Source organism: Phaenicophaeus curvirostris, chromosome 32, assembly GCF_032191515.1.
Source record: "Phaenicophaeus curvirostris isolate KB17595 chromosome 32, BPBGC_Pcur_1.0, whole genome shotgun sequence".
NCBI lineage: Eukaryota > Metazoa > Chordata > Aves > Cuculiformes > Cuculidae > Phaenicophaeus > Phaenicophaeus curvirostris.
In genome coordinates, this window is record NC_091423.1 from 673,509 (window position 1) to 685,527 (window position 12,019).

General features: G+C 45.8%; 1 protein-coding gene across 1 annotated transcript in view; it reads left to right on the plus strand.

Moving 5' to 3' along the window:
- LOC138732452 (hydrocephalus-inducing protein homolog) overlaps nucleotides 1-771 on the plus strand; it is a 35,370-nt gene extending 34,599 nt beyond the window's left edge. Inside the window, exons 20-21 of the mRNA XM_069879065.1 lie at nucleotides 1-109; nucleotides 448-771. Of these exons, the coding sequence (XP_069735166.1) occupies nucleotides 1-109; nucleotides 448-555 (217 nt within the window). The 3' untranslated portion in view covers nucleotides 556-771. The remainder of the gene's footprint in view (nucleotides 110-447) is intronic.
- Nucleotides 772-12,019: the final 11,248 nt, after the last annotated feature.

The following is a 12,019-nucleotide window of genomic DNA, read 5'->3' on the forward strand; positions in this document are numbered from 1 at the left end:
TGCACATCAGTTGAAACCTGCCCACCCCTGCAAGAGTAAAGACACAAGGACTGTCTTTGGCAAGAGAAGCAAGCCCTTGCTGAAACAGGATGCAGGCCCTGTCATGGAGGTAGGTGGCTCCTGCTCCCCAGCGTGTGCTGCTGCAGGTGGCGTGAGAGGACGCTGCTGTGCCCAGGCTGGGGGCTCATGACCATGGGGTGGGACGACGTCTGCATGACGGACGTGCTCTGGCTCGGACCTGGAGTTGTGGGGTCAAGGGAAGGGAGCAGGTCCTGTGTTTGGTAGCTGCTAGCCAAAATAGGTCTGTGAATGCCACAGATGAGAATGTCCCTGTTTGAACTCCCAGTCCATAGGTATCAGGAGACTTGGCTTTTTCTTATTTCCAATCCCCTCTCTCCTCTCCCATCGTTTCTGACAGCTCTTTCTGCTCTCCTGTATTACCCATAGAGTCTGAAGGATCCTAGCTACCGCCTTCACCCTTTACACCCAAAGTCTTTCCTCTATGCCACTCAGAACAGGCCTGGAGCTCCTCCTGGCTTGTTCTTCCTGTTCTGAGGCTGCCACTGGGCTATGGAGTCATCTGTCCCTGCCCTGGAACTGGGCTTGGGCCCAGCCGGAGGGCCAGGAGCGGCATGCTCCTTGCTGAGGATGCTCAAGGTAAGGCTGTTGGACATCAGTCTCTCCTGGGACTCTTTCTGCAGACTCGCGTCACTGTCGGCATGTTCACCGTGTACCCTGGCTTTGGATCCATCCCTCCTGGGGGCCAGAAGACAATCACGGTCGAGTGCTATGCAGGGATGCTGGGGAAATGCAAGGGGCAGCTCTCCATCGATATCCAAGGCAGAGCCCCCACGGACAATCCCCATGGCATTCCCTATACCCTGTTTGCTGAGTCCTGCCTCCCAGGTAAGCCTCATCCACAGGTTCCGGTAGCCAGACCTTCTGCTGATCAGACCTGAACTTTGATAGAGAGGTGCCCTGACCCTAAATTCCTCTCTTGAAATGCTCAGAGGTTCCAGTTACTTCCAAGTCCGCCAGTGGGGGGAGGCTCGGGGAGGATGCTTGGAAGGACAAAAGGAAAATCATGCCCTTTAAGGCTGAGGGTGACTGAGCCTCCATCCTCACAGCCAATTCCCTTACCCAACGCTGGGCTTTGCAGTGACTTGGGCAGAAAGGGCTTACTGAGCCTTCTGAGAGGCCAGCGGGGCTCCCTCTGACTTTCTGGAAGAGGCTTTTGTGGGAATGTCTGCTGGTCTAACGATGTGGCCTTATCAGGTTTCTAGGGATAAGTATGGAATACATCAAGGTCAAGAAGCAGCTGCAGCGTGACCACAAGAAGGCCGTCTACATGCAAGATTATTTCTACAAAATCTACTAGGGGAAACTTTGGGCTTTAGACAAGATGTCAGAAAAGTACAAAAGGCTTGCTCGCTTGCTAATAAAGGACTTGATTTCCAGTCATATTGATTGTCTGTGATCTTGTCCGGGTTACGTGCACGGGTTCAGTCTCCCACAAATGGTGACCAGCGACGTGATAGGAGCGCCGTGGTAGGTCGGCAGTGTGGAGCTACACTGTCCAAATTGGAGATCAACAAGGCAGGTGGAAGGGCTGCTGTAGTATTTAGTAGGAAGAGGAAGAGGAAGAGGAAGAGGAAGAGGAGGGCCAGCGAGATCGAAGGGCCGGTGGTGAGCAGCCATGGGAATCGCAGTATCCACGGAAGAAAAGTCGGTCCAAGACATCTTGATGAAGCTTGCGACTCAACAGGGCGTGAAATTGAGCCCAGTAGCACTGTCCTGACTTTTAATACGGTGCAGGGACTTTTTTGTGTGTCCTAATAACATTTTCAATTTCATAGAATCATAGAATAACCAGGTTGGAAGAGACCCACCGGATCATCGAGTCCAACCATTCCAATCAAGCACTGAACCATGCCCCTCAGCACCTCGTCCACCCGTCCCTTAAACCCCTCCAGGGAAGGTGACTCAACCACCTCCCTGGGCAGCCTCTGCCAGTGCCCAATGACCCTTTCTGTGAAAAATTTTTTCCTAATGTCCAGCCTAAACCTCCCCTGGGGGAGCTTGAGGCCATTCCCTCTCGTCCTGTCCACCCAGGAGAGTGTGCGCCTCTCCAGGCCAGAGGTGACAGTTTCTCAAGCAGAATGCTGTGAGAAACTGTGTCAAAGGCTTTACTCAAGTCCAGGAAGATCACATCCACAGCCTTTCCCTCATCCAGCAGCCGAGTCACTTTGTCATAGAAGGCGATCAGGTTAGTTTGGCAAGACCTGCCTTTTGTGAACCCGTGTTGACTGGGCCCGATCACCCGGTTCTCTTGCATGTGCTTCATGATAGCATTCAAGATCACCTGCTCCATGACTTTCCCTGGCACTGAGGTCAGACTGACAGGCCTGGAGTTTCCTGGGTCCTCCCTGCGACCCTTCTTGTAGATGGGCACAACATCAGCCTCCAGTCCAGTGGAACTTCCCCAGTCAGCCAGGACAGTTGGAAGATGATGGAAAGGGGTTTGGCCAGCACATCCGCCAGCTCCTTCAATACCCTTGGGTGAATCCCATCCGGCCCCATAGACTTGTGGGTGTCTAGTCGGGCTAGCAAGGCTCTGACCACCTTCTCTTGGATCATGGGAGCCTCATTTGGCTCCTCTAGCTCCTGGGTTTGTATACAGACGGAACGACTTTCTTTACAATTAAAGACTGAGGCAAAGAAGGCATTAAGTACCTTGACGGAGACCAGCTCACAGGGACGTCTTAGAGAGACAGACGGACTACTGCTCTGGTGGCAAGTAGCAATTCTTTATTTCTCAACCAGAGTTTTTATACTCTCCTGTGAGAACTTGTCAGTTCCTACCAAGCTTGAGTGCACTGTTTACATTACTGCTATTCTTACCGTGAGAATACAAGTTCTGCAAGTTCTACAAGTGAGGGACTACGTGTCTGTCCAAGGATTCACACATTATTCTGTTTGTGCTGGTCTTATCTTAGACCTGCAGGTGTTCTTGAAATATATTTATTAACTTGGGCCCTGGAATGATGAGAAACTAAGCGTGTTGCCAAGAGCCCTGATAGTCCACATCCTCCCTTTCAGGAGGAGCAGCTTTTGTTGTTGGCATGATATTCTGTTCCTGACCCTTTCAGGCCAGACAGAATATTGCTCTCCAGGCTTTTGGCTTTCATTATTCTGTTTTTGACCCTTCCAGGCCCTCAGAATGTTTAATAGTTCTCCTCAGTACCTCAGCCTTTTCCTTATCCCCTGTCACTGTTGTTCCTTCTGCGTCCAATAGGGACTGTATGGTCTCCCTAGTCCTCCTTTTATTATTTATATATTAATAGAAGGATTTTTTGTTATCTTTCACAGACTTTGCCAATCTGATTTCTAGCTGAGCCTTAGCCCTTCTGATTTTTTCTCTACACAATCTCACTTCCCTCCTGTAGTCTACCCAAGAGGCCTGTCCCCTCTTCCAGACCCCATAAACATTTCTCTTCTTCTTGATATCACTCAAGATCTCTCTGTTCAACCAAGCTGGTTTTCTCCCCTGCCGGCTTTTTTTCCGGACCACGGGGATGGCTTTCTCCTGAGCTGCTAGGATTTCCTTTTTGAAGAGCTCCCAGCCCTCATGGGCTCCCATGCCCTTAAGGACTGTCTCCCATGAGACTTTGTGCCAACCAGCCTTCTGAGGAGTTCAGAGTCTGCCCTCTGGAAATTTAGTGCTACTGTCCTACTAACCACCCTCTTCACTTCACCTAGAACAGAAAACCCTATCATCTCATGATCACTTTGTCCTAGACATGTCACACACCATGTCTATGTTACGTAAATGCCACGTACACACCATGCATACACCATGCACAAGCCTTGCACACAGAAGCAACGTGCCACACTCGTGCCTTGGACACAGAAGCAACATGCCACACCGTGTTCATGTTATGTACATGCTGTGTACACACCATCCACATGCCTTGCACACGCTAGCACACGCCAATAAGATGACGCACCAGCCATGCACACACCATGCACATGCCATGCATACACCACTGTGCCCATGCACACGCTGTGCACATGCCAGGCTTGTGCCACAACCACGCCATCCACATGACACGCACACGCCTTGCACACACAAGCAACGTCACACATGCCATGTGCTTGTTATGTTTCTGCCTCGTACATGCTTACACACACCACAGACACGGCAGCACGCTGCCCTCCCGCCGGCTGCAGCCAATGGGATGCAGGCTGGGACTGGGAGAGGGACAGTGCCCCGTGTCCCTCCCGTCCCCCCGAAACCCTCCTGTCCCTGCCCGGGGTGCTGCGCGAGGCCGGGGGGAGGGCCTTTCCTCTTATGGCTGCTCACTTTTTTAGTTTCTCTATGACAGCTTTATTGGACTTGACTTTTAGCCTCATGACTGTGCATAAGACGTGGCTGAATGTGACGGGAAGACTGCTGGGGAAATGGCAGAAGAGGATCGACAAGAAACAGTGGAACATGCCCTTTAGAGTTTGCTGCTTGTCCCGCTGCTGAGAAATGAGAGTGTCTCTGAATTTGCTACTGCGTGAGACATATTAAAGACGTTTAATAAAAGTTCAGTTCTATCTAAATGGTAGATGGGACTATGCTTATGTAAAGCATATTGTATGTAACTGTAACCCATACGCTTCAAAGCACTGTATCTCAGCAGCTAGAACATGGAAGGAATCTTCTAATCTCTACAGGTTTTTAACAGTGATAATTGACATTTAGGGTCTTAATAACATCTATAATTTTATATCATTTCAATCAAGCCTGGCTGTCATACATTGAAATTTCAGTAAAGCCCCAACATTTTATACTTAGGAGTAATAACAGAATAACAGAATAACCAGGTTGGAAGAGACCCACCGGATCGAGTCCAACCGTTCCCATCAAACACTAAACCATATCTCTCAGCACCTCATCCACCCGTGCCTTAAACACCTCCAGGGAAGGTGACTCAACCACCTCCCTGGGCAGCCTGTTCCAGTGCCCAATGACCCTTTCTGTAAAGAATTTTTTCCTAACGTCTAGCCTAAACCTCCCCTGGCGGAGCTTGAGGCCATTCCCTCTTGTCCTGTCCCCTGTCACTTGGGAGAAGAGGCCAGCACCCTCCTCTCTACAACGTCCTTTCAGGTAGTTGTAGAAAGCAATGAGGTCACCCCTCAGCCTCCTCTTCTCCAGGCTAAACAACCACAACTCTCTCAGCCGCTCCTCATAAGGCCTGTTCTCCAGCCCTTCCACCAGCTTTGTTGCTCTTCTCTGGACTCTCTCCAGAGCCTCAACATCCTTCTTATGGTGAGGGGCCCAGAACTGAACACAGTATTCGAGGAGCGGTCTCACCAGTGCCGAGTACAGAGGGAGGACAACCTCCCTGGACCTGCTGGTCACGCCGTTTCTGATACAAGCCAAGATGCCATTGGCCTTCTTGGCCACCTGGGCACACTGCAAATTTCTTATTACTCATCCTAAGTGGGATGCTATAGTTTTGCTGTTAAAAGGGTGGGTCTTGTTCAGAAACCTCTGCAGGTCATAGTTGGGTTGGTTAAGTCTGTGCCACACCTGTGGTCAGCAACTAGGTACAGGTGAAGAGTTTGCCCCTTAAAAGGCCTCTTGATTTAGAGCTTCCTCTCACCTGCAGCTCGAGCATTCAGTGAAGGAAGGGGCTACAGAAGCCTGCCTTTCTTCCTTTCTTTGCTGGGTTTTGAGCAGTCGTGTGGTTTTCTTTGTGGGGTATTTGAGCCTACTGTCATCGTTTCTTCTGTGAGTTTCAGGTAATGATTTTGCTTGTGGGTTTGCTTTTTAGTCTTAGAGTAAAATTGGTTTGCAATGTGTCAGCTTCAGAAAAATGTTACCACAAACCTTTGCACTCAATGTCATCTTTCTTTGTTCTTGTTTTATTAGTAGAAGTAGGGATTTTTTTTTTAATCTGTTGGGGCTCTAAGGAGTTAGGCTCAGCCTAAATAAGGTTTCCAGTGTAGTTTTAGCGATAGCTGCTACTGTTTTTCCCAGAGGTGGTTTGTTTAATTTGGGGTTTGTGTCGTAAGCAGTGGAAAATTATATTTGCCCAGAGCTTTTTGACGAAATGCCCAAGAAAACTGTTAGCTTGCCTGTATTGCCAGGATTTTTTTTTTTCTTAATCTGCATCAGTACCAGAGGACTCATAGGAGGTAAATACGAGAGCAGAATTAAGAACACTTTCTAGGGGAGAGTTAGTAAACTATTCACCAGTAAGGCTGTGACAACTGTGCTAGCAAGTTATTGGAAATTGTAACTAAGAATGGAATTAGAGGGTTATGGCTAAGTGTGGGGTTTGGGGTTATCCTACCGCATGCACCTGTCAGAGTTTTTTGAGGAAAACTGCAATCATGTTAATTAGGATGATTTGGTTGACGCTGCTTTATCTACTGTTTAGATGATGTTTTCTCAAGAGGAGGAAGAAAAAGCTATTCCTGTCCACTAGCTAAAGCTACGTATGGATTTTTTTTGCCGGCAGATATAACTGCTGAGTTCTGTTGACTTACTGAATGAGAGTATTGGGTGTGTGGGTGTGTGTGTTGAATTTCTGCCCTCTTTTGTGCTTTTCTGTTGTTGCTTAACTCCTGCTCAGAACTGAAAATGTTTTGAGTAGAGAGAAGTAAGAGGTTTTAGATGTAGTGCCTACTTACACAAGAATTGTACTGTTATCATGTTTTTAGAAAATGTTTTCATCTATGCGATGACTGTTCCAAGTAGTTTTATGTAGAAAGCCTTGTTTAAAAAGCAATGAATAGTGAGCTCTTGCAGGGGAGTTAAGGCTGTTCAGACAGGGTAGATGAATGTGGTCCAGAAACACTGCTTTTTGGTCAAGTGAGTAAAATAGAAACTGAACGATGCTCTTCCTTGCCAAGCTGTGTGCGGCTGTGCCATCATGGAATTTCCTGTTGTGTGTTTTCACTTTAGGAAAACAGATAATTTGGTTTACGCTTTGATAAAATACTTTGCTGCGCTGCTTTTCTGATAGTACTCTCGGGATAACAATTGCGAGGTTTTATTTTTCATATTTTATGTGTTTTATTACATGACATTTCAGACTGCAGTGCCAAACAAAACTGCTGCGATTTTACTGTTAATATAGCTCAGCCCTAACTCGGTCTCTGCCATTTCTAGAAGTTGTTCCAAAACCATCACGTGGCTTGGCACGGTTAAATACAATTGGCAGTCTCTGTTCCGTAAAGGTACTTAATGGAGCCATTGTGCAGGGTGAACTGGTTTTCACAGTGGGATGCAGTGAGGTTTATGCAAGTTAGCGCAGAGGGCACTGCCAGCCCTGTCCACGTTGGGTCTCTCTCAGCTGGAGTTGCTGTGTGTTGCCTGGAAAACGCCCTCGGTTTGGTTCTGGCTTCTGCAGTACATCCTCACGTAAAATTTCACACAGGGAGTAACCGAAACAATTGTATAACTGGAGGGAAGGGATAATGCAAGCGCCTTCCCATGGAGCTAGGGAACTCCCTCTGTTAACCAGGCTCTGTTTTCCTCCCCTGCATAGTGGGGAGGCCTTGCTTCTGTGCCTGACTCCTTTATTGATGTGAGGCCGGAGATTATCATAAGATCAGAAAGTGGCTGTCTGCAGAAGCAAGAATGATAATTAAGGCCAGATATTGATCATCTGCCCATGTCTTGTGTCTTTAGTCACTGAGGAAATGCCAATCTAAAAATTCCTACTTGCCAGTCCATAGGAGGAATGTTTTCTCCGCAGTGGCTGTATTAATATCAAGTGCATCTTTTTTTTCTTCTTTGATTTTTAAGGCAAAGCTTCTGGAATCCATACAAACAGGTGGGAGGGGAAGGAGCCCTCTGTCTGACCAGATATATGCATCTGCATGACCTAGGCATGTTTCAAACTCCTTTTCCCCTCGAAGTGCATAAAGGCTCTGTGCGTTTCATGTCATTTCTCAGTATCCCTTTTATCAGTGCAGCTTTTTACTGTTTGAGCATTTGTCAGTTTGGCTTAAATTGCAGGCATTGAAGGGCTTAGGCTGGAAGTTCTCTTTTGGAAGCTTAGTGTAGGGCATCCCATAGTCCTGTAAGTGCAGTACAGCTCAAAGGAATGATTATCTGAGTGATGAATGCTGTACAAGGCAGTTATTCTGACAGTGCTTCCCTGTCCCTGGAATGCCACCCGCCTCTGGCTTAGGTAAGTAAAGCCCCAACCGTGACTTGCTTTTGTCTTTCTCACTAAGTGCCGTCTTGAAGATGATTCAAAAAATTAATCTTGAGGGGAAAAACCATCTACTGCTATTGATGTTGTTTATGAAATGTTTATGATGCTGAAAAGGCAGCACACGTGAGCGTTAGGCATACCTGAATACTCTAAGCAGTCACTACGGAAGCTTAAAATATTTGAATGCATAAAAGTAGTAGGAGCCACTGGGAAAGGTCTATTTTTTTTGTTGTGTATTTAGATTTGTAAAACTTGTTTTATGGATTTAATGGTTCTGTACAGTTCAATAGATCTTTGTCTTATAATGACTTTTGAATGGTGCAAGGTATAGCCCATGTGATTTAAAGAAAGAAGAGGGGAGGGAGAATACATCCACAAAAACCCTAGCACTGAAACATGAACCCATTAAAACTGTTTTTGTGAATTAGTCCTTTCTGCTGTGCTTTCTTCGACGGTACTTCTCTAAGGAATGTAATTCATATTATTCCACAGAGAATTAAAGGTCCATCTGATTATTTCTGACCTGATGAACTGTTTTCTGAAGCAACGCTCGCTCGGGGGTCGAGGTTCACAACTTGAAATATGTTAGTAACTCCAATGGAAAGACAGACTTTATGGTTGTGCACTTCTAGCTGTATAGCATGTTTTATAAACAAAATACTCGCAAATACTGTGGCCTTAACTCTAGTGTGACTAAATGCAGGGAGGAATATGACCTTGCAATTTCAGTCGTGGTATTGCTTGTTTAAACAAACCAATTATGTCACATCAAATAATTATTTTGTCTGTACTTTCCATGTCTTTATTTTTACTTTATAAAGTAATCTTTATACTCTAACTTACTTCAACATACACAGGAAAAAAAACACTTAAGCACTTATGAAAAGCAAATAAAAAGCTTCTTTCAAAAGCTTTTCAAAGGGAAGTCTTAACTGACTTAGAAGGTTCAAAATTCATTACTGTGTTTTTTCTCATTGTTACTGACATAATGAAAATAAAATAATTGAATTTATATCATAGAATCATTTGGTTGGAAAAACCTTTGAGATCAGAGTCCAACTGTATCTGTCCACCACCGTATCCCTCAGCACCTCATTTTCCCTGAGTGGCTTCTTCTGGTGCCTGATACCCCTTTCCGTGAAAGGGGTTTTCCCAATATCTAATCTGAAACTCCCCTGGTGCAACTCAAGGCCATTTCCTCCTGTCCTATTGCTAGGTACATCTGCCTTGCTCCAACCTCCTTTCAGGGATCTGCCGAGCACAATGAGGTCTCCCCTCAGCCTTCTTTTCTCTAGGCTAAAGAAGTTCCCTTGGCTGCCTCTCATAAGGCTGATTCTCCAGCCCCTTCACCAGCCTCAGTGCCCTGTTCTTGATACACTCCAGCTTCTCAAAGCCTGTCTTGTAGCCAGAGGCCCAAAACTGACTCTAAGCCCAAGCATGCCCAATAAGGCCAATGGCTTCCTGACCTCTATCAGAAACTGCTTGGCCAGCAGGACCAGGGAAGTGATTATGCCCCTCTACTCAGCACTGGTGAGGCTGCACCTCAAACACTTTGTTCAGTTTTGAGACCCAGGAGGGTTGAAGAACCTTAAACAGGAACCATGTGCTACAAAAACTTAGTTTATATCTTTTATTTTTCTTTAGACAATTCTGCAGGTTCTATAAATTACAGAGCACCTCACTACTACTTAGCAATTCAGAGGTGTGGGCGTAGTAAGATGGATGAGGTAGGAGCTCATCAGTGACATTGAGATCGGGGGCAGCCTGGACTGTGGTGGTCGCTCACTGGTGCAGTTCAAAGTGCTGAGGGTTATGTTTTAGGTTCATGAAACAATTACTATACCTTGAGATAAATGAGCTCAAATGCCGAAGGTCAAGGAGTCGATTATCCCTGGATAAAGGTATTACCATATTTAAGAGAACACTGGTAGGGTTTTTTTCCAAAAGATTACACTTGCACTCGCCATCTTCCCCTGTTAGCTACTAAAACTTTTCTGCTCTGTGGGTGGACAGGTTTTCAAAAACTGCTCATCCATATTTCTTCAAATACAGCTTTAGCAAATTTTACCTTGTTTTTCTGCATTGTCAGTTCAGCTAATAGATACACTTATTTTGTTACCTTTAAATCCTTTTTTTTCACAGAGTAAAATAAATTGCTGTTTCTTCACTTTGAGAACTTAAAGTCAATGAAGATTTCAATGGCTTTTGTATCTCAAGAAAGGTAATTTCCATATGCTCTCAATATGGCTAGGATGACACCTTGACTGCTTGTATGAAGCTTTAGTGCAACTGTTTGGACTTAGACTAACTTCTCTATGCTTTTCAGGTAATGTGATTTTTGTCCCTTGGGAATATAGCAGAGTTGACTGAAAGAAGCCACTCGATAGCTTAGCGGAAGAGAAAATAGAAAGCCTTGTCTTGCTGTAAGCAAAGCATCCTCTGACAGCAGAGGAAGAATTCTTCTGCAATAGCTAAGTAACTAATGGGGCAATAACATAGTCTCTCAAATACATGCAGAGAAATGTTTTCTTCAGTCAATTTGTGCCACAAGATTTTTCTTTCATAGCTTATGATTTGGATCTAAACAAAAAGATTAACAAAACCCCCTCCAGCTGCTCTGAATTCTCTTGTGATGGTAGATCTCCTGCCTAGAAATCCACTCTCAAGCCTTGCAGTGTATGACACTTGGTTTCCCATCAGTCTCAAAGCTTTCTGAAATCTCTAGAACATTTTGGGCAGGAGCTGTAGGCCTGGAGCAGTGAAGGCAATCATACCAAGTCACAGCTTGCAGTTTTCAATTCCTTGTCAGTCTGTTTTCCCAGCAGGAAAGATCTCATTGGCTGCTCTTTTTCTTCTCTCTTTTCCCCCCTTCAGCTGTTAACTGATGCACTACTTGAACAATCTTTCGCTGCTCGTAGCCCTGAAATGTGCGTGTATTATTGACTTATTTGTATGTGGCATCAAGATTCAGTCTGCACTCTGAAATAAATAAATCTATTGTGTTAGTAGGGTATTAAGTCCACGTACTGAGGGATCCGTACTTTTCCACTTGGCAAATTGCAAATAGCTGTAGCGTTAGACAGGTCCTCGGTACTGGTACTTTGGTTCTTGGCCCAAAGATGTATCGGTTGCAATTCTGGAGCTCAGTTGGTTCTGGAACAAGTCCTAGTGACTTGGATGCAAGGACCCACTCTGTGAAGCCACGTGGATTCAGCAGCGGTATGTGTGACTGTACCAGTCGACTACTGGAGCCCTTTTGTTTACTACTACAGATGTCAACTAGTGAAGGTTTACTCCAAGTTTGGGCTAAAGCCCATTTCTTTCTCTCTCTTTGCAGAGACAGCTTCAGCTCTGTCTCTGTTGCTAGGCTTAAGAAATCTAATCATTAGATTCACAGCCAAGCAGTTGCATGAAGGGGGAAGTTCAGGCAACATATTAGTAATATTGGGGTAAGAATTCCTCCAGATTGCTGGCAGATGATGCAAAGAGGTTTGGCAAGCCCCTCCACCAGCTCTCAATACCCTTGGGCGAATCCCTTCTGGCCCCACAGACTTATGAATATTGAATTTGCCTAGCAGGTCTCTAGCCCTTTCCTCTTGGAACCTTGTTCTGTTCTTCCTCCCTACCTGCAGCCTCATCAGGTGGAGTATCCAGGGTACATCTTGCCTTACTACTAAAGGCTGAGGCAAAGGCGGCCTTAAGCACCTTATCCATCCTCATCCTTGGTCACTATTGTTCCCCCCTGCATCCAGTGAAGGAGGGAGATTCTCCTTGGTTCCTTCCTTCATTATCAATAT